The sequence below is a fragment of the Poeciliopsis prolifica genome, unplaced genomic scaffold (assembly GCF_027474105.1).
Source record: "Poeciliopsis prolifica strain line A6 unplaced genomic scaffold, Auburn_PproV2 SCAFFOLD046, whole genome shotgun sequence".
In the NCBI taxonomy this organism is placed as follows: Eukaryota; Metazoa; Chordata; class Actinopteri; order Cyprinodontiformes; family Poeciliidae; genus Poeciliopsis; species Poeciliopsis prolifica.
Window position 1 is genome coordinate 3,053,763 of NW_026562421.1, and position 21,238 is coordinate 3,075,000.

General features: G+C 40.1%; 1 protein-coding gene across 1 annotated transcript in view; it reads right to left on the minus strand.

The window, feature by feature from the left end:
* xkr7b (XK, Kell blood group complex subunit-related family, member 7b) overlaps positions 1–17,114 on the minus strand; it is a 50,797-nt gene extending 33,683 nt beyond the window's left edge. Inside the window, exon 1 of the mRNA XM_055056927.1 lies at positions 16,433–17,114. Within this exon, the coding sequence (XP_054912902.1) occupies positions 16,433–17,043 (611 nt within the window). The 5' untranslated portion in view covers positions 17,044–17,114. The remainder of the gene's footprint in view (positions 1–16,432) is intronic.
* Between the last annotated feature and the right edge of the window lie 4,124 nt (positions 17,115–21,238).

Sequence of the window (21,238 nt, forward strand, 5' to 3'; positions counted from 1 at the left end):
ATTAAAGCAATTCCCTTTATTTCGCACACCCTCTCGTACAAAACATTCTCACAAGGCTTCATTAGTGACACATCCACACACAGCGGCGTCTGTTGTTCCTTTAAATGGTCTGAAATCACTCTGGCACGCGCACAATCAAGAACAGCAGAAGGACTTTGCAGAAATGTGTTCTTTCTTTTCTGTTCTTTCAAACAGCAAAGTAGAAACAGGCAGGAAAGTTGAGGAGGAGCGAATGAGGAAGAGGTGAAAGAGACAGACAGATGGACATGTGGAGAGGCAGAGGAAGATGAGGCAGAATGAAAATGTCAGATCTGATGTTATTGTCTGCATGTCAGAGTTTCCAATCTGCAGCCTCCCGTCAAGAGGGGAGGGAGAAAACTTGTTAAGAACCAAAACAATAGAAAGAACCAAACTGGGCGCTCCGAACGGATTCTGCATCATTTTTAGTTTTCATCTTCAGGCTTTAGAAAAGAGGCAAACAAAAAGACACTGTGGGTGTTTTTTTTGGTTTTGTTTCTGTTTGAGATTTCTAGATTTTTTTTGTTTAATTCACAGCCTTGAGTCAGGATGGCAGAGCATCAGAAAATAAATAGAAAAATAAAATGATCAAAATTTGAATGATAATTCAAATAAAATTTGAATTAGAAATATTAAGACTTTATTCTTGTGCAACTTTAATCTCAAAAAATGATCAATTTACTTTCTCAGTAGTACAAATTCATTTCTCAGGTAATTAATATTTTTCCTTAGTGTGACCCTGACCTCTCCATCATAATCAAGAACTCTAAGATGACTTAAAACCGTTGCTCTGCAAGCCCTGCTGTGTTTCAGCATCACCTCTGAAGTTGCATGAATTACTGTCACTAATGTTTGGCTGGAAACAGAAGTGGATAAGATAATTTATGCAAATGGAAGAGGTTGCTCTGAGATTTGGGGCTTGTCCAGGAATAGGAGCGTGTTCAGCAGAGTATTTGGTCATCAAGTGATTAAAGCTTTACGGCTGGTCATCTCAGCAGCCGTCCTTCCCTCATTCAGCACAAATTTAATTAAAATACAGCAGCATATGTTCATGTATATCCAAGAGCTGCTGAATTTACTTCATAGCATCTCTACTAATTCAAAGGCTTCAGAGAGATTAATCAAACGGATGAAAAATACTAATGGCAGAATATATGGAGATGTTACAGAAAGAACGATCCTGTTAGAAATGAATCTGGAAACAGACCGAAGCTCTTTGCTGCACATAAAGCTGATCAATGTCGCCATGAAATCCTTCCTCTCTTGATGCTGACGCCGATATTCTCCTTCGAAAGGTGACGCTTCTTCCTTTCTTCCCAATGAAATGTGTGCGGCAGGGAAAACACCACAGAGAGACAGAGAAACGTTTCCTGCTTCATTTTGGGCTCAGATGTCTGCAGCCGAAACAGAAAGCAGAAAACTGCGGTTCACAGCAAAGCAATGGAAGTTTTTTAATGTTTTGTTTCTCAGTTATTTTCTGTCAAGCCTCCCCGTGACCTTCCCTCCCCAGAATCGAAGCACCATTATGAATCTGTTCATATAGACATAAAATAAAAGGAATAAAGAGCGTTATAAAGTCCTGCTTCTGGCACGCCACTATTTGAGAAGTACTGTGTTAAACTAATATTAAAAACAATCCAAAAACTATCAATCAGCATAAAAGGTTGTAAGAAGTAAATTAAAAACTGCAGTCAAAAATATTTTCTTAATTCCTTAATATTGATAAGGATGGTGCAACACATTTATCCATTAATAAATGAAATAATCCATCAGATAAGTGAGATATTGAGCTGTCATAAGCTCTCCAAAATAAATAAATATCGACACCGACATCAACTCACTGCCAACTGCACGACATCTTACTTTCCATTTGAAATGTTGAACCGTAAAACATCCAAATCGTTTTGCTGATAAAAAGATCAGTGAATTAAATTCGCTTTCAAACACGTTTTGTCAAGCGGAGCAGAAATCTCGACAGACTCCGTCAGCAGCTCATTCATTACCTCAGGAGGCCTGCGAAGGAATCACAGCGAAAACACTTAATGCAGCTGTTCAAATGGGAAGCAAGGTTGTCTAGGGAGGTGAAAATCCACTCAGAGACGCGGATCTGAACACTGCAGTCTGAATTTTAGGCTTGTGGAGTCAAGCTGCTGGTGTCAAATCAGATTCCTCTACATGACTTACTCAGAGAGCAGCAGCTTTTTGTCTGACACACGTCCAGCTTTCAACAGGTCCAGCTTCTCCACAAACACCACAAATACTAAACAGCGCAGCTGCTGGGAGTGTTGGCAGCTGTGGGCGAGGATCTAATAAAGCAATGATCTACAAGCACAGGTGCAGACAACTCATTGTGTTAATAAGTGGAATATAAAAGCAGCAGCAGAGAAAATTAGGGCAGATATTTATTAATGCCAGCCAATTCTTCCTCTTCCACTTATTACACTCCTCTGCACCTCTGCAGTCCAGACCGACCCGCTGCTGGCTTCGCCTACGTTTTCATTAAATCTCCATACTCTGGTAATGTGGAAAAACACAATTTTACAATTGTGGTGTTTCCATTAAATATGAAACACAATTAAAAATCGCACGCGAGTGAGCTGGTTTGCGGTTTAGATCATTAAAAACGTGTTGCACCGTCATCCTTCCACCACTTCCTGTCGTCTTTGTCTGCCGGCGGAAAAAACGCCGACTCACACAAGAATGTTTCCATCATAGTTCTGCAAAATACCTGAACTCATCGGAGCACAAACACTTTTTAGTGAAAACATGTGTTTCCATTAAATGAATTCATCTTCATAACTAACTCGTGCAATTATATGGTCAGACACCGGACATGCCACATTCGTCATGGTTCCGTCTTAATAATCAGCGCAATCGACCAGTTAGCAGAACCATCAAAAAACTAGAGGAGGGAACCGTGGAGCAGGTGGCTGCACTGCTGCCGTGCAGCATGAGGTTCTGGGTTTGAATCCTGGTTTGTGTCATTAGTTGCTTAGCCTAGCTGTGCATGTGTAGATACTTCCTCTCACAGCCATAAAACCGCAGTTAGATCCATAAGCTGCTCTTATGCACTAGTGCATGTTTTGTCCTGTGTGTCTCCATGGCGGCATTCACAGGGCAGAGTCATTTCATTTCGTAATGCAATAACTACTGTTTTCAGTCCCTGTTTATGTCCAGATTTATTGATTCTTTTGGTGCAGAATTACATGACATGACGGTTCAGACTGAACAGTCGGATACGATTGGGTTCCACAGATGGAAGTGGCATAAACTGGACTTTTTAAGAGGAAAAGATCAGAATCGGGCCGTTCAAACTTCAGAGAAAAAGTCGAGTGTCGGTCGTCTGTGGCTGCCCAGTGAACGTAGCCGACGCTGTGATGGACTGGAGACCACCTCCATTTTTACCCACCGACTGCTGGAGGAAACCGCCAACACCTTCACAACCCTCCGTTTTACAAACGGGTAAAAACGACGGAGAAACAGGATGAACACAGAGTGCGTGTGTGTGCTTGTGTGTGTGTGTGTGTGTGTGTGTGTGTGTGTGTGTGTGTGTGTGTGTGCGCCTCATATATGATACATCAAAAGGTTCCTGTAACGCATAAAAACAACAAAGAACAACAACTCAGCTCTCACAAGCCAGGATCGAGATGTTCTTTTTTTTAAAGTGACAACTATGTGCATACACTAACAGAAAAGTTCAACACTCAGAAGGAACTGGGAGATTTTCAAACTAAATGTGACAACATGGTGGCAGGTCAGAGGTCAGAAAGGTTTTTAAAATATTTATTTTATTCCCATTGGCTCAACAAAAACACTAAATCTAAAGACAAAACCTTCTTAACCCTTTCAAAAACAACTTTTGTCATTGACGTCAGCATGAGCAGGTTAAAGACTTAAATATTAAATTACATACTGCTTCACAGTAAAACAAAACAACTCTAAAGTTTACACAATTCAAGTAGCTAAGACAAGTAAAATTTTGACAAAAGGATAAAGACAAAGTCGAATAATTTTGAACTTGAGTGGATTCATGCGTTTTAATTTTGGCAGAGATTAAAGTAAATGCAAATAACGTCAATGATAAACTATAAATACTAAAAAGAAAAAAAACAAGTAAGTGTTGGGAAGTTAAAATAAGGAGCGCCCATAAGCTTAACTATAAATATCTTCCTGGAACCAGAATGTAAGTTTTGCTAGGAGAAATCAACAAGCGCGAAAATAAAGATAAAATATCAAAAACTGTTTCCGACATCTGGAACAAAATCGTCCCCGTTGCTTAGTGTGGGCAAATCAAAGGTCCTCACGTTTGGAGAGCTTTCCTTACACACACACACACACACACACACACACGCACACACACATTCAAACAGAGGAAAATCCAGGGAGACAGATCAGAGAGTGTGTGAGTTCAGAGAGCTCAGGGAGAGAGAGAACTAGAATCCACCACGATACAACCGCTCCTCTGGGCTTTGAACAGAAAGTTCACACACTCAAGGAGAATGTGTCTGAATGCGTTTGTACCAATGAGAAACAGAGAGAGAGATGTGTGTGTGTACCTGCAGGGTACATGCTAATAACACACACCGCTGATGTGCACACAGAGATAAACCAACACACCGTGTGCAGGCCCGAGTCCATGCAGTGTCCCAGATTACACCATCTATCAATTTGCATAAGAAGCCATCTATCAAGACGCTCCGTCTGCCCACCGATCCGTCAGCGCTCAGGTTGGCCGGAGACGTTCGAGTCAAACAGGTAGGAACAGAAAATGGATGGAGAGGTAAACATTCTGAGGCCGGGATGAATTTAATGCCTCAGTAATTCAGTAGCTGCTGTTCAGATAACGCCACATCATTAATTTATAACCATAATTAGTTTTTTTAATGCTTTTTAACTGCATGCTTTTTGGTCATTAGTCTGAACAGTTTAAATTACAGAACATACAGCTGCAGTATTGAGTATGAGAGTGTATTTAAATAAACCTGTGAAAGAAACAGAGCTGCTTGTATAAATTAAAACTTATGCATCAATAAGTGTACTGCCAAAAAAAGCATTTGTTTTTAAACACACAAAGTCAACCCTGGAGCTTTTGTTGCAGCTGCAGAAGTGAATCTTTTAGGTTCTTTATAGATCATCTCATCTCTTAAGGGTCAATAAGTAACATTTTAAATTCAAAAACTCTGGTGAAAATTAGCATCTTTTGCAAAATCTGGTATATTTACATGATGTATTCATTGATATGCATCGTCCCCTTTATGAAATAAATAAAATATCTATTGCTTTTAATCTCTAATTCTACTTGTTTTACCATCAGATTGGTGCAAAGTGCTGTTAAACCCTTTCATTTTTCTAGGATCCCCTGATTATTCATGGAACTCTTTTAGAAATGTGGATGCTAACATTAGCGTTAGCATCTGTGCTGCTGCTACATGTTAGCACTGAGATGCTACTTTACCTGTAACGAGCTTTGCTGTTATGCTAACTCCTTTCAGCACAACAATCGTCTTTCCCAGCATCCAATCAGATCATTTTCTGAATCTGAAATGAACCAGCCAGGAGAAGCAGCTTTGTCATCCATTTCTTTATGATTTAAATTCATTATTTATGAAGATTTAATTATTTTGTTATATTTTTATTATTTTATGATATATTTAATTCATTAACATGTGTGCATTTCATGGTCTATATATTTATTTTAATCGCCTTTAAGGTTCCATAACCTTCATGATAAACTGAAAGTTGAAGATGTCAAATATTCACAGATGTGAAATGTAATTGATACAAATGACAAGTTTGAGATTTTTCCTTCATGTAGAAAAAAATAAAACGTCATCTACATCAAATATTTAGTTAACCTCTGGTTGTGATAAAGCATAATGCTAAAAGATTCAAACACCATGAAGACTTTAGCTCAGAGTTGAAAGTTTTAAAACTGTTTGAAGAGTTTATAATGAATGCTTTTAAGGAATTATGGATGTTTTTCCATTTTATTTTATGAAGTTCAGACACTTCCACTGTTTCAAATTCTCAGGCGATAATTTCTGGCAATAAGCTTGATGTTCAGCACAAACTAAGAGGTCACAAAAGGCAAGTGCCAAAACTTTTCTAAAGTAATTGCTTGGAGCGCACCTTGAAAGCAGAGAAAACCCTGTTAGTGTAGAAAAGTCACACTCGGCTCAGTTCAGTCCTCCGTTAAATGCCACTTCATTATAATAGAGCATTATGAGTAGTGAGGGGATCCTGGAAGCTGCGCTGTCGGGGGCAGTTTGCCCCCTGCAGGATCTCTCAAAGCGAACTGGGTACTGGACCCTGCAACATATGACTCAAAGCACTGGTCATATGCATATTAAATACGGTAGAGGCTTTATTGGGGTTTTATTATGCTTCCTTGAACAGGTTAGGATAGATTTATGGGCTTTACAAAGCATGTTAATTACATGTTTTATCATGAAGTCATTCTTAGAAAATTAGATTTTCACCTGTTTGTTGTTGTTTTAGGGCATCATGTCCCTTTAAATCCAAATAAGCTGCAGCTCTTCCAGCAGCCATTGTATGTCGCATGTTGCTGTAAAACCAGTTTTGCTGGGTAAAGGGTAATTGAACATTTGGAAGGTTTTTAAAACAGCTAATTCTCAAGACAGTTAAAAAAAATAAACAAAACTATTACATTTATTACTTTTTAGCTTTGTGCCTCTGGTAAGGTACAGACCAGCTAGTGAGTGGGAACGTTCACAACATTTGAACTTATTCAGCAAATATGTCAATTTAAACCACCTGAAGTGTACATGCAAGCTTTTGTTTTGCAAAACTGAGGAAGCTACTTTAACTTTCACAGTTTCCATCCACCTGTTCTGATATAACACTTTATAATCCACATTAAAAACAATGGAAGTGTTTTTTAATGGCACTGCCTTTACAACACAAGAAGATTAGAGTCACAGGAAAAAAAGTTTGACTACAATTTCAGAATCTCATTTTTGTTCTTTTGGCATAAAGATTAAAGTCAGAATTCTGAATTTTTACTCTGAATTCTAAAACAAAGTTATAATTCTAACAAAATGTTAGAAATCTGTGAAAAATAAAATCAGAATTCTAATTTTTTTATAATCCTGACTAAAAACATCAAAATTATCCTTTTTCTCTCATCGGCCCAAATCCTCTTCTGTAGTTTTCCCAGCAAACGGCAGGCGGGGATTCAGAGGAGCAGACAGCAGCGTTTGATTTGATTCAATCAATCCACCAAATATTGTTTTGATGTACAGCTCAGGGTAAGTGGAAATCTTTGATGCTGTGATAAATTCAGCAGAAGACGACAGCAGCCATGTTTGACATGATGAAAACCGTCTCCAGGTATCTACATGTGTTTTATAGTCTTAATAAATGCAGCGCCTCGCTACACTTCCCTTTTTGATTAGAGAGGTATTAATGCAGTCCTGGTAGCATGCTCACTGCTGCTGCTGCTTGGCATTCAGCCTAAATTTGATTTAGCACTCCTCCTTAAATGCCGGAGTTTGCCAGTTTAATGGGAGCAGGTCCCGTTTTTGAAGCGATGACATGTTTGCTGTTGCAGAGGTAATATAGGAGCGTTGGTAAACAGTGTGTTCTCACATTTTGTGCCCGAGTTGTTTTTCTACACAGTCACTCTTCAATAAGCGTGCACAGACATATAGCTGCAAGGCACAGGCTAATAACATGCATGGCAGGATAAACCCTCACTGAGCTAGCATGCAGCACATAAACAATTACAAACACGTGTTCTGAGCATGTGAGGACGTGGGGGGGCATGACAGGTGTGTTTCTCACTTTTTGCACTCGGAACCGTTCCATCCATCAAGCCTCATCACCAAAATCCACCCAAATCTCCTTCTTTGCTGATTACAGGATGGAATTAAATACAACAGGAGCAAACTTGTAGGAAATGCTCGATCTCTTCACAAACACACACACACAAACTCTGAAAGATGTGACTGACAGCTCCCGAGTGAATTATTCAGTGCAGCGTGACAGACCGACAGACAGGAGAGCACACAGAGCCTGAATGAAGGGGAGACAGACAGGCAGACAGACAGCTGTGCATCATCATCACCCCCTCCCCCGCCAGGCAAGGTTTTATTCATAATCAATAACTTCACTAAATTTTACATAAACCAGTGTGCACACACGCTGCAGGGACTTTGAATTCTTCAAGAGAAATGTTATGAAATTCTGTGCATTCCTTCAGCTGCTGCAGGCCAGCACCAGGGAGGCAAGATGCTGACATCCAAACAGCAACAAAACACACACACACACACACACACACACACACACACACACACACACACACACACACACACACACACACACACACACACACACACACACACACTGCAGGTTAACAAACCACAGTTAGCAGCAACAGCTAGCTAGTTAGCTAGGTTAGCAGAGCTTATTAGAGTCACTCCCAAAAACCTTCTGCTGGACATCAGGCTGCAGTTATGCAGATTATTTTAGTTTGTACATAAAAACAAAAGCAGAAACATAAAATCTTACCAAGTATATTTGGTCTAATTTCTAGTGCAAATATCTGAAGTAAGACAAAACTGATTTGTAAGCAACTTTTCAGCATGAAATTCAGTATTTTTGAAGTTTAATATAAGAGTAGATACAATCAATTCTGTTTTATATCGGTATCGGCTGAGAATAAACTGCCGATATCAGAATCGGTATCGAAAGTAAAAACAGTCGACCAGTGCATTCCTAAGAAAAATGTATAGATTTCATTGGAACACATTAAAATGATCTTAAATTGCTGAGATTTAAATTTGTTAAGCCATCAGAATCCGTTCTGTGATGCATCAGACAATCTGCTTCAGCTTTAAACGGGTTTCCAGGATCACAGATAATATTTGTGCAGTACGTCTAAAATTGTGTTTTAAAGAATCTCTTGATCATCTATTTGATGTCCAACCAAACTAAATAAAGATTCTGAATAAATCAGCCAATAAATGAATGAAACACTCAGAATTGGAGCTCTGCCGGTTCTCACACAGATCCAGTAAAAATAATATGAATGTAGCACCAACTTTAGTTAAGGGCAGAAAATTATTTGGTGAAAAAACTTGAGGAACACAGCATTTTATTCTGAAACATGAAAAATCTACGTGTTGAAACAAAAACTCCTCTAGAGAACAACTTGGGGAAGTGTTTACCAATAATTTGTTTACCAATAATTACAACATTAATGTGCAGAATCAGAACGATGGCTGCAAAAAGTATTCAGAACATTTCACAAATATTGTAAAATAATTTCCCCTCTTCATTATACGACATGCATGAGCTGAATGAGCGTCACTTGCAGTTTTTCTTTTGATTTGGTTATAAAGTTCTTAAATGCAAACGGCTTAAATTAGCAGAGAAAAGAACTTCAAACATTATTCATTTCATTGACCCTCAGATCATTCAAAACCTCCAGACACCAGCAGGTTATCGCTGAGTGACAGACTCTGAAATGTAGATTAACAGTAGGAGCAATAATTACTGAGTCACTGCATTTGTGAATGAACACACACACACACACACACACACCCCCACACACACACACACACACACACACACACACACACACACACACACACACACACACACACACACACACACACACATGCAGGCATGCATGCAGGCATTCAAACAGATTTGAGTGATTCAGCACAGTGAGCTGCAGGGAGGCTGCCATTTAGCCACTCTGCCTGATTATTAGCTGAAGCTGTAACCAACCGGACCGACCGGACCGATAGCCGGACCGATAGCCGGACCGATAGCCGGACCGCCTGAGTGGAGAGTCTGTTTGGAACTTGTTCAATCACTTTTCTGCAGATCAGATTGATCTGAACGGGCGCAGACAGGAACTAAGAGAAAAATAAACGATAAAACCTGCGCGGTACATTTCACTGTCCGGTAAAACCTCAACAATCTGTGCCACGTTTTCAGCTGCTTGTTCTTTAACTAAGTAGCTTTAAAACAATCGTGCAAACCGTGGTTACTCAGTGAAGCACTGCGTCGTTTTCATGCTTGTGGAAATAAGAGCGAAGTGGGATTTTCACGTCTCAATCAATCAGTCATTCAGCTTATTAATGCAATTAACAAATTTCACCATTAATTCACAAATATGCTCATACAAGTGAAAAGGAAGCAGGAGAAAGAAATCTTATAATAAACAATGTATTGTTCTCATCATTAACTCAGGGGTTTCTAAAGCTTCATTTTTTTCTTATAAAGTGTTTTGAATTGATTTATAGTTTAGCTTTTTTTTCATCCAATCTGTTGCATATTCGTTTTAAAGTCATTCACAGTTTTTACTGTTATTTCTGTCACTTGAGTTTAAAACAAAAAACTTTAGTAAATTAATCTGCACTAATCACTTTATGGCTTTAATCATAACTAATACCATTTCTAAATGAACCAAATCTCTTTGTTTCTAGATATTTGATCAAAGAAATAGTTTATTGGTAAGCTTTGTAGCATTTGGTTTATATAAGTTTCTCAAAGCTTTTCTTTGTGTCATTTTATTTGTTAGCTCATTTATCTACACAATAAATCTGATATGGAACAACACATGCAGATTATTTCACTTATAACATAGAAACATATTCTGTTATGAGTGGAAAACATCACACTTTTAAAAAAATTCAAGATAAAAAAAATTACTGACTTGAAACAAACTCCTATTTCTTGCTGAAATGTTATTTGTGAGTTAATTTTCTCTTATTTAAGTGCAGGAAAACATTTAATCTGAAATCTAGATCAGAAACACTTGGAAAGACCAGAGAGGCCTGGACCACAGCAGGTCTTTCATTTTGGTCCTGAGTCATTCAGTGATTTATAAACTAACACAAATATTTTAAAATCTATTCTCTGAGCTCCAGGGAGCCAATGGGAGGAGCTTAGAAACCTCCAGCTTCCTGGTTTTAGTGACTGACTTTTTAGGCAAATATAAATTGCAGAAACTTAACATCTTGCAATATTCTCTGAATGTATTTTAAAAAGTCAGACACTTAGTATTTTACTCATGCTGTTAATGCGGTGAGCTGATTCTGCAACTCCAGTGCAGCTTAAGATGGGTGGTGAGGATAGAAATCATCTTTGAATCTGTGAACAGAAGCCGGTATTAAAGAAGGAATCATTTATAAAACAAAAACACAAGTATAAGATATTAATGAAGTCATTGAAAATGTGATGAAAGCAGAGAGAAGTGGATGCATTCAGTGTTCATGAGTTACAGCTGCAGTATAAACCAGGCCGTTTGGTCTTTATGTTACTGAGATTCTGTCCTTGCAGACTGAGGTTTTAATGCACTGAGGCATGTAAACGCAGGATAAAGTTAAACACTTCCATCAATTCTTGCGACTCTTCAAGTCCCACCTCTGCGAAGGAATTACTACAACTCCCATGATGCCTGTTAAGCCACTCGCAGATAAAGAAATGTGACCTTGATGCCTTTCAGCAGCAGAGTTTTAAATGTAGATGGGAAAAGGCGATAAACAGCAGAGCGGAGCCTCTCCTGGAAATCAGAAAATGTGAGTTGACCTTGATTCTAAACCTCCACCTCCATGCACCGGAGGATCCGCTTCACTCCTGCAGCTGCAAAATACCAGCCTGCGTCTCTTAAGACGGACTTTCTGCAGGGTGACGGCTGAACAGCGTGAGGGAAATGACAGCTTGACCCAAAACTTTTCTTTAGATAAACAGCAACAACAAAAATACTGACGGCTGGAAATCTGAGCAGAGAGAAACGAGCAGCGGCACAACAATCAGGCAAAATATGAAGATGGCCGATGAGAGAGTCTCTGGTCACCCTGCACTGCAAAAACGCAAAGTCTTACCAAAGGTTTCTGTTTAGCTTAAAATATCTTAACACTCTTCAAATAATAACTCTTAAAATTAACTTTCCAGGGAGGTATAGAAGCTTGTTCTAAGTCAATGTTTCTAAATATTGATTAAAAAAAAAGGTAGTTCCACTGGCAGATTATTTTATTTGTGATATGGGAAAATATCTGAGTAAAAAAATTGATAATGAAACTCACTTTTTTAAAATCAACATTAGGAACTATTGACTTAAAACTAGCATCCATTTCTTGCTGAAAAGTTATTTGTAAGATAGTTTTGTTGTCTTTCAAGTGTATTAAGATATTTGCACTAGAAACTAACCAACGTATTTGGTGAGATGATCTGTTTTTTCATAGAGGACAGAATCACAGTTCATCAAAAGGACCAGCAAACCACACAAACAATCATAAACACACCAATAAGAGCAATTTATTGGAGAACTCATGGATGCACAGCAAGAGCATAAACTCCACACAGAAAGGCCAAAGCGTCTTATTACTGCAAACAAATTTGCAGAATCACAAAACTGATGTGGATACAACTGGACGGCGTCTGATGAGGACTTAATTCTGCACACCGAACCCCACCGGAGCCTGCAGCATGCATGAGTGAGCTTAGCTTAACCGACCACCAGAAGTCTGAAAAGGTAAAGCACAGCTGGCACAGCAAGGTGTGTTTCTGTGTGTGTGTTTGGAAAATGCATTCCTGGAAACGCACAGCAAAAATCTCATAACCAGTAATTTTTCCATCAACATCAAGGAATTATTGACCCAAAACAAGTTCCTACATCTTGCTAAAAAGTGTCTTGAAAGTTAGTTTTGTTTTATTTCAAAGGTGTATGTTTGGTTTAGTTTCTACTGGAAATATGTTACTGCACTTGAAATGAGGCAAAAATAGACTAAACAAGAAATAGGAGCTTGTCTCAAGTCAATAATTCCTTAATATTGGTGAAAAGTACTGGTTTCACTCATGTTTCTAGTTAGAAGTGAAATAGTCAGTCAGTAGAGTTAGTGCCCTTCTAAATCAATATTAGGGAAAAATCTTTTGGAAACAAGTTACTCATAAAAAGTTATAAGTTTTTTTTGTCTTATTTCTAGTGTGCCATAATATTTTCTCTAGAAACCAGACTGATAATCATTGGTGTTTCTGCAGGGAACTAACAGTCTTATGCATCAACTCAATCAAACATCTGCAACATTCAGTTACAAAAAGAGAATAAAACAGTTCAAAGGGTGTGAATACTTCTGCAAGCCTCTCAAAATCCATTGAAACTGTTGAAAAACTGTGTCATGATGTCTAACAAACTGTTAAATATATTGACTTTGACTTTTTCTCTGCAAACAGATGCATAAAAACCTGGAAATTTACCCAGATATGAGCGAGGAAGTAAAATCTGAGCAGCGCTGAAGGGGAACAACCACAGAGGCTGCAAACCAGAGAAAGTCTGAGCCCAATCTCACTCTTCCACATTTAACCCGACTCCTCCGGCTCCCGGCTCCTTATTGTGTCTCATTAAAGCTGTTCATTACCGACTCTGCATGTGATTATAGGACTCCCTCATCTTCTATTTTTGAATATGCTGATATAACGCAAATCTTCATTTAATGGCATCCTGTTTTTGGCTTCCTCCATCTTTACAGATTCAGCTGTAGCATGTTTTTTGTTGTTGTTGTTTTTCGGTCATACATATTGCAGATGTTATTTCTCTGTTCTTCAATAAGTCAAAAACATACTGTTCATTTGTTAAACCTGAACCTGAGCTGAGGAATCCTTTAAGCTGAAGCTGGTCCCGAAAAACTTCTACTATAAACTGATTCATTTCTTCATGTTGAATGTTAATGTGAGGTTATTTGTATTTTTTCAGATTAATTCTCCAGTAGATATATTTCCTTTCTGACAGAGCCACTTATTTATATTCCTCATTTCTCCACCTTTTGTCAACGTCTTGCAGATTTGGGCTCCAGAGTTTTTCCTTCATAACGAATGCAAAACCATAAACTGGTTGGATAAACAAATCCACATGAACAGCAGTGGAAGAAGACGAGCAAATATAAATAATAATATATTTGTATAAATATGATGCTTGTATGCTTTATAATCATAAAAATGTGATCGGTTACTTTGGCCTCCAGTGTCTGAGGCTGATTCTTTGCTCTGAAGCAGCAGATGATGCCAAAATCATCGAGGAAAGTGACAAAGTGGCCAAATGGCTTCATTGTGATTTTGAAAACTTGCTAGATTAACTTTGTCTGAAGCTGCTTTGTTCCTGGTTATGATTCAAAACTGCTTTATTTGAAGGAAACAAATGGTTTTGGTAGGTTTTAAATAGGAAAAACATCAACCTTGTCTACCCAAGGGCAGGAATGTCACAATTATTGGGTAAAATGTCTTAAAATTAAAATTTCATAGAAGAAATGTGATCTCATTTTAAAATATGTAGAAAAACCTATAAAGGACTTAAAGTACTGAGGAAAAGAAAACCCTCCAACATTAACAATTTTACAGTTTTACCACCAGAGAGTCATTCCCTGCCGCTTATTAATACTTTTCACAAACCGTTTTGTTCCTATTCTCCTCCCAGACTGAAGCATGTAAAATGATTTTCTACATATTCATCCTTTGTTTCACGCCAAGCCCACCTAACATGTTACCTCTGAAAAGCTTGGTCTCAGTCTCATTGGAGCAAAGCTTCAGTTGATCGAGGGACAGGAATGGCTTTTTCATGTTATGCCTCCCAAATATGCAGCTGGCATCTTGATATGGGAATATTCTGTTCTCCTTCTGACATTTTCCACTAAAAATAAAATTAAACATTGGATTTTTTTGACTTCTTCATTTCGATTGTGATGGATTCATTGCCTTTCCTGACGAGAGTTGGGTCGTAAATTTGATCACTTTATATCTCACTGGTCTACATATTTAACAAACGAGCTGTTTTTAATTAAATAAGTGTAACCTCAATGTGTTACAGGTAATATTGGAGTATAAAGAAATGCACTCCAAGCCTGATGAAAAGATGCAGGCAGCTTGATGAGCTGCAGAGGAAGGAGGTCAGCATGACATGCAGATTATCATTAAGGCATTAACATGGCTGGGGTTATCCAGAGTCCTGCAACGTTTGGATGCATCTCTGGTCCAGCGAACCTGAATCAAACGGCTAAATTACCTCCTCAGCATGCATTAAGCTCTGGTAATTAGCCTATTAATATATCCAGGTGCACTGATGTAGATACACATCTAAAAGTTGCAGGACGCCGGTTTGAGATCTCAAGCTGTTGAGAGAGATAGAAAAACCCTTAGCTAGTTCATTTAAAACATTTTTAAATGTTTTGTGTTTTTTCTGCAGATGGATGTAATGTTTCTCGCTTTCTGTAAAGAATTTGGTTAGAAACCCCCAACCAAGATAAGGTTTGGCTGGGTGGTCACATTAAAATTTCTATCAGCTTCATGTTCCATATTGACAATGAAACATCCCTTTTCCAAGGTTAGGTTTTCCTTCTCTGTGAAGAAAGTTTGGTTTTGTAACCTTGGAAAAATAATATCTTAAAAGTAAATCTTTCAAACTGATCAAAAAATTGTGCAAGTTTGTAATCTTTGGATTTCAAACCAAAACAACTCAGAAATACAGAGGCTCAACATGAACAATGAGATCTGAGGGATGGCAATGAAACCCGAACAGCAGGTAAAACCCAGAGAGAGGAGTGAAGCACAAACAGGAAACCAGAAAACTGAGCAACTCTGCAAAATGATGAAGGAAAACTCTGAAGAGTACCTGCACAACAGATAGAAAGGCAACACTGTAGACATGAAGGCTTCATTTAGTTTGGACCTGAAGCATTTCTGATGTTTCATCACGTTTTAAAAATAGCAACAATTTAGTGGTGGAGTTTTAGAAATGCCCCAGAGCTCTGGGTTCATCCGTATTCTCATTTCATTTTCAGTTCGGATCTAGTTCCCACCCAAAACGCCGTTTTCTCCAGGGAAATAAGCAACATTCAGCATCAACAGAAATAATTCCACTTAAAGGGAAGCAGGGAGGAGGAGGTTAAACCACAGAGCTCCTGTCAACATATCTGTATCATGACATATGGGAGCAGTGGAGAGAGAGGAGCTCCCAGTGGAGCTCCAGCAGCTGGATGCTGCTCAGGCTCAGCCACAGCAGGAATGGCAGCCGGACCTGTAGGTTCGGTCCGGGAGACAAATGGGCTCAGAGGGGGAGGAATCTGATCTCTCTACGGTCTGGTCGGGTTCTGCACATTTCTGTCACCAGATCAGCTCGGTGATATGCCGGGGCGCGGGCGCGCACCCGCTGATGAACGGACCGAGAAGCATGCGCTGGGAGACCAACATGGAGAACCCGCACACGCACGCATTTCTCGGCTGCTTAATGAGCAGAAAGCCGTGCAGGATGCGGTGCTTGTGTCTGCATCCCGCACGTTTATCCAGTACAAAGCCACACGCATGCACACACGCGCACGCGCAGAGTACGCGTGGACACAGATGCGAGCACACCCCTCTTGTTCCGCACACCTCCGGTCCGGAGCGGTCTTACCTCCAGACTTGCCCCAGCTGCAGCACGTGAAGCACGGTCTGAAAGACCCACATGCAGATGGTGCAGCATCTCCGGGGGGAGCCGACTCTCACCGCCGCAGCAGGCGGGCCAGAGGACGCATACACCGGGGTAACATTCGCGGCGTTCACCGCTGGCGCGTTCCCACCGTGCTGGTCGCTGTCCTTGGTGCTTAACGTGCCGTCGCCCGCTGTGGCATCTGCGCCTGCCGCGCCTGCCGCCGCCGCGCAGCTCCCGCCGCTGCCGCTGCCCGAGCCTTCCCCGCCGCTAAGATCCGAGTAGTCATACACGAACCACCTGAAACTCAGCACCTGCACGACAGCGGAGGGCACCACGACAAAGACCAGAGTCAAGCCGAACCACCAGTAGTCGCCTCTCAGGTAGTAGTCTGCGGCCAGCCACAGGTCGGTCGCTCCGTCGGAGAAAAAGACGAGCAGGGCGCAGAGCACCCAGCAGCAGTCCAGCAGGGTGTAGGGCTTCCCACCGGCGGCCGTGCAGCGGGACCGGGCCACGGGGTTCCCCGGCTCCGACAGGCTCCTGGGCGTGTTGTCATCGTCCACAGACACCGCTGCTCCATCCGACTTAGCGGCCATGTTGGTTAGGATAGGAGAGAAAGACAGGGAAAGAGGTGGGGAAACAGGAAAGAAAGGGAGGGGGCTGTAGCTGAGTGCAAGGAAGAGGGAGCGAGAAAGATTACATCATAACTAGCCTCATCATCAGCCAATTAATTGTGAGGTACCATAACTATAAGCGCTGTTAACACCGTGTCACCAGCGAGATGTTTTCAGGACATCCAGCGCGCAGAAAGAGCCAAACCCGACCCGCAGGAAGGTGTGAGTTCACCCATCAGGTAATGTTTGCCAGGTTTTTGGCTGCTCTCTCTGCAGCGCGCTGCTGCAGCGCACATGACGACACCGCTGTTAAACTTCTAAATATTACACCCGGCTGCTGTCAGTCCGAGAAGGCGTCAGCCCGCCTCCTGCCAGGGGAAGCTCAGATCGCACAGACACGGAGAAGTTGTTGGGTTTTCCATCCAGAGGCGGAGACCGCATGCGGTGCTCCGCTTCCCAGGCAGACAGAGGTAAGAAATCACATGAGCTCACCGGTGAACCCGCTGACTGCTGGGAGGTTAAAGGCTAACACTGTTTGTTCTGTCTGTCAGGCTCCTTCTCTGCTGTATGCACAAACACAAGCAGCCTCAGAGAGCACAGCCTTGTGTTCCTCTCACATAACAAACTGTTCTTCATGGTTTCACTCGCAAAGATAGAAAACGGAATGAGGCACACAGAGCTTTAAAGTGGAAGTATTACGTTTTTTTTTTAGCTTTGCATCATGCTATTGTGTCATTTCCTCACCAAAAACATACAAAGTGTTGCTTTGACTCTTTTATGCATCTTTTAATCTCCATGCCAACCACTCTGTCTCACCGCCTTTCCCCCAAAGCTCCTTCTCAGAGCTGCAGTCTCCAAACTTCTGCCTCACAGAGCAGCCCTTCCCCAACACAGCTCCTTCAGACTAGCCAGCAGCAATTAGCAAACACTTGGTGGAACTGCACATCATGATGTTGTGCAATGTTAGTGAAAAAGTTGTTAAAGGGTTTCGATGACGTCCTGAAAGAGCGGTACTTTCTTAAAGAGACATCGCAAAGCCTTCCTATAACTACTGAACTTCGGTCTCAAACACCATTTTTTCCCTGAAGCTCAGTTCAGTTTGCAGTTAAAGACGTTTTATTAAGATGAGTCCAAAACTGAATTTTTTTTTCTTAATGTGAAAGGATGTGGTGGGAAAGAACTGAATCCCTCTGAGACACATGGTGGTGGTAGCATCATGCTACGGGATGATTTTGTCCATCTGGTCTGAGGTGACAGGAAACTGCATTGAAATGCTGAAGTTTTACCTCAAACAAGCAACATTATTTATTATAGCGGAGACAATAAAAGCCTATTTGTGAGTTAGAATGGCCCAGTCAAAGTCCAGACCTCAACATTTATGCTTATTAGAGTTCATTTTGCATTAATTTCAACCTTACAGCCAAAATTGAATGAAACATTTCTCTGACGAATAAACATAATGTAGCTGTAGTAGTGTAGTGTAGCTGCTTTAAATGCCTTTTCACATCCAGGGACCAGACTGAACTGGTGCCAGACCAAACAGTATCTCTGCTGCTTCCGTTTTTTATCATCTGACTCTTTAAAGTGCATTCGTCTGATTTTAACAAGGCAGTAATGCATGAAGCTGACAGCACACAAAGCGACCGGCCTGTTTACAGCAGTGAGCATGCTAATTGATAAGATCCCATAAACTCTGGGCAGAACAGGCAGTAAAAACCGCTGGTGACTTACCGCTCTGTGCTTCGTTGCCCTTAGTAAGCCGGACGGTGCAGAGCGTCTTCCAGCTGGGCGTCCAACCAGAAGGAAGTGGATCTAGAAATGACATGCAGATGAAAATGGAAGATGTTTTTATTTAGAGTATTATTGTTTTTAGTCCCACAGGGGTCAATACTTGGTCCTGCTCTTTTCTGCACTTCTGACACAGCAAATCATGTTGTAAATTTGTATATTCACCTTTCTGCTGATGACTCAGTCCTGTACTCCACTCTCCTGTTATAAATTCTGATTAGTTTTGCCGGAATCTATCTGGTCACTTCCAGTCTGCGTGCTAAGAAAGCATTTCTAAGCGCAAAGTCATTTGCTTTGGGGAAAAAAAGGAGATGCACCATCAACTTCTGCATGTATCACCATGAATCTGCATCATTAATGTTAGATAGACTAAATGTTTTTCTTTCAGAAGAAAAATATTGATAATTTGAAGACTGACATCAAATCAAACATCAACTTCCTCTATAGAAAGTGTTCCTCTGTCATTTCATCTGCAATGAAAACTTTGGTGCCACTGCCCGTCTCTTCCTGTGTTTGATTATAATGATGATGTCTTTTACAGATCAGCACCCAAAGATTTGCTCCATAAACTTCATATTATTTAGTAGATCATTGATACTAAAAACTCTTTGGTTTTTCTTTTACATCCTCTATGTTTAACGGTCAAACTGCAAACTTGATTCTGTTAACGTTTTGTAAAACTTCTGCATCTGGCTGGTTATCCTTTCACTATCCTGCAAAGATCTACAGAAAAATCCACAAACTGGGCATTTTCATCTTTTCCGTGTGTATCCTGTTCTTCTAAATGCTGCAGTTTATTTATTATTTTTACGTTTGCATTGTCTAAATTGTGTCATTTTTACTTTTTGCCAAGCTACAGTTGTAATATGACATTTGTCCGGTAAAATAAAGATATAATTTAAACATCTTAACCAACCAAAGCTCATTTACTGAATACGCCTGCCTGTTATGTAGATTGTGGACAACATGGGGTTCAGTGTCTTTCCCACCAACATCTTGACACAGAGAAGCTGGAATTAAACCGACAGCCTTTCAGTCAGGATGCCACTGCTCTCCCAGAAACAACCGTCATGGCTTCCTCTCCGCTTCACATCAGAGAGAAACAGTTTACCCACATCCTAATCACTGCCATGATGATTGATGGCGGTGCTGAATCATAATGTTTAGAGTCAAGATTTAGTCAACATGCTTCCAGTATTTTCTCATTTCAGTGCAGCAAAACTGACGGGATATTTTTTCCTTTTAAAACAAATAATCTTTGCTTATTTTGTGTAGTTACTGAAAGAAGGTAAAAAGGGGTTTTACTTAATCTTCTCATGAATCAAACACGAATAATAAATCCTCACTTTGTTAGCATGCTAAATGTTGCCACATGTATTTAATCAGAAGAAAATGCAACTAAAACAACCAATTTTTATCTTCCAGCATCAGACATGTCAGCAGGTCAAGATACAAATGCCACTACATAGAACTTTACCTCATGCTGTATTATTTAACTTATATTATTTAATTTTTTTCTGCTAACTTCCAAGAAATTACATTTTTAAGCACACACAATTTTACTTGGATGCATGTTAATCAGATAAATAAAGTATTTATGTATTTAATGGCCCATGATCAGAGCATCAGGCTCCACTTGAGGGAAAACAGGGAAGAAGATTTTCACTTTTTTTTCTACTTGTGATAAAACATGTTTCACTGGAAAGTTGCAGTGTTTTTTTTTTCTTGAATCAGGGTTGATGTTTCCTCCGGGAGTCGTCGTTTTCTCCCTGATTCACCTGAACCCACCCCCTCCGTCTGCGCATCAGTCCAGAGGAGAGCGTCTCCTGATGAATGAGGGTCATTATGAGCTGGGCAGCATGGGGAGCTAATTACAGGTCTCACATCAGCGGCGTTCTGCTGGGACGGACTTTGATGAATATACACACACAATCTGAGCTTCAGGGAGGTTTTAAAGCTTTTGAGGAAATCATCTACTGGTTTATTACAACATAATAATCTCGCATTTCAAACTGTGCGTTATTTTTAAAGGAAAAGGAGAAAAGGGAGGAGTTTTTATTGCTGAAGCTGATCATGTAGATGTGTTTTAAAACAAGCAAGACTTTAACAAATAACACAATTTATCTTTCTAGCAGCCAATATTCTGTCTTTATTTTCATGACAAACTCATTTCGGTTCTAGAGGAAGAGCAATTCTTCCCTCCAACAGATTTTATCATTGGTCTAGAAGCAGAAAGAACAAAGTTTTTCTGCAGAAAATTTATGGCTGGAGCCAAAATAACATCTGTGCAGAAATCAATTTTTATATATATGCTGCGAAAATTATGAACATTTGTCTTCTCAGGGTGGCGAACATGCTATGATCAAATCTGTAAACTCTGACAGAAGCA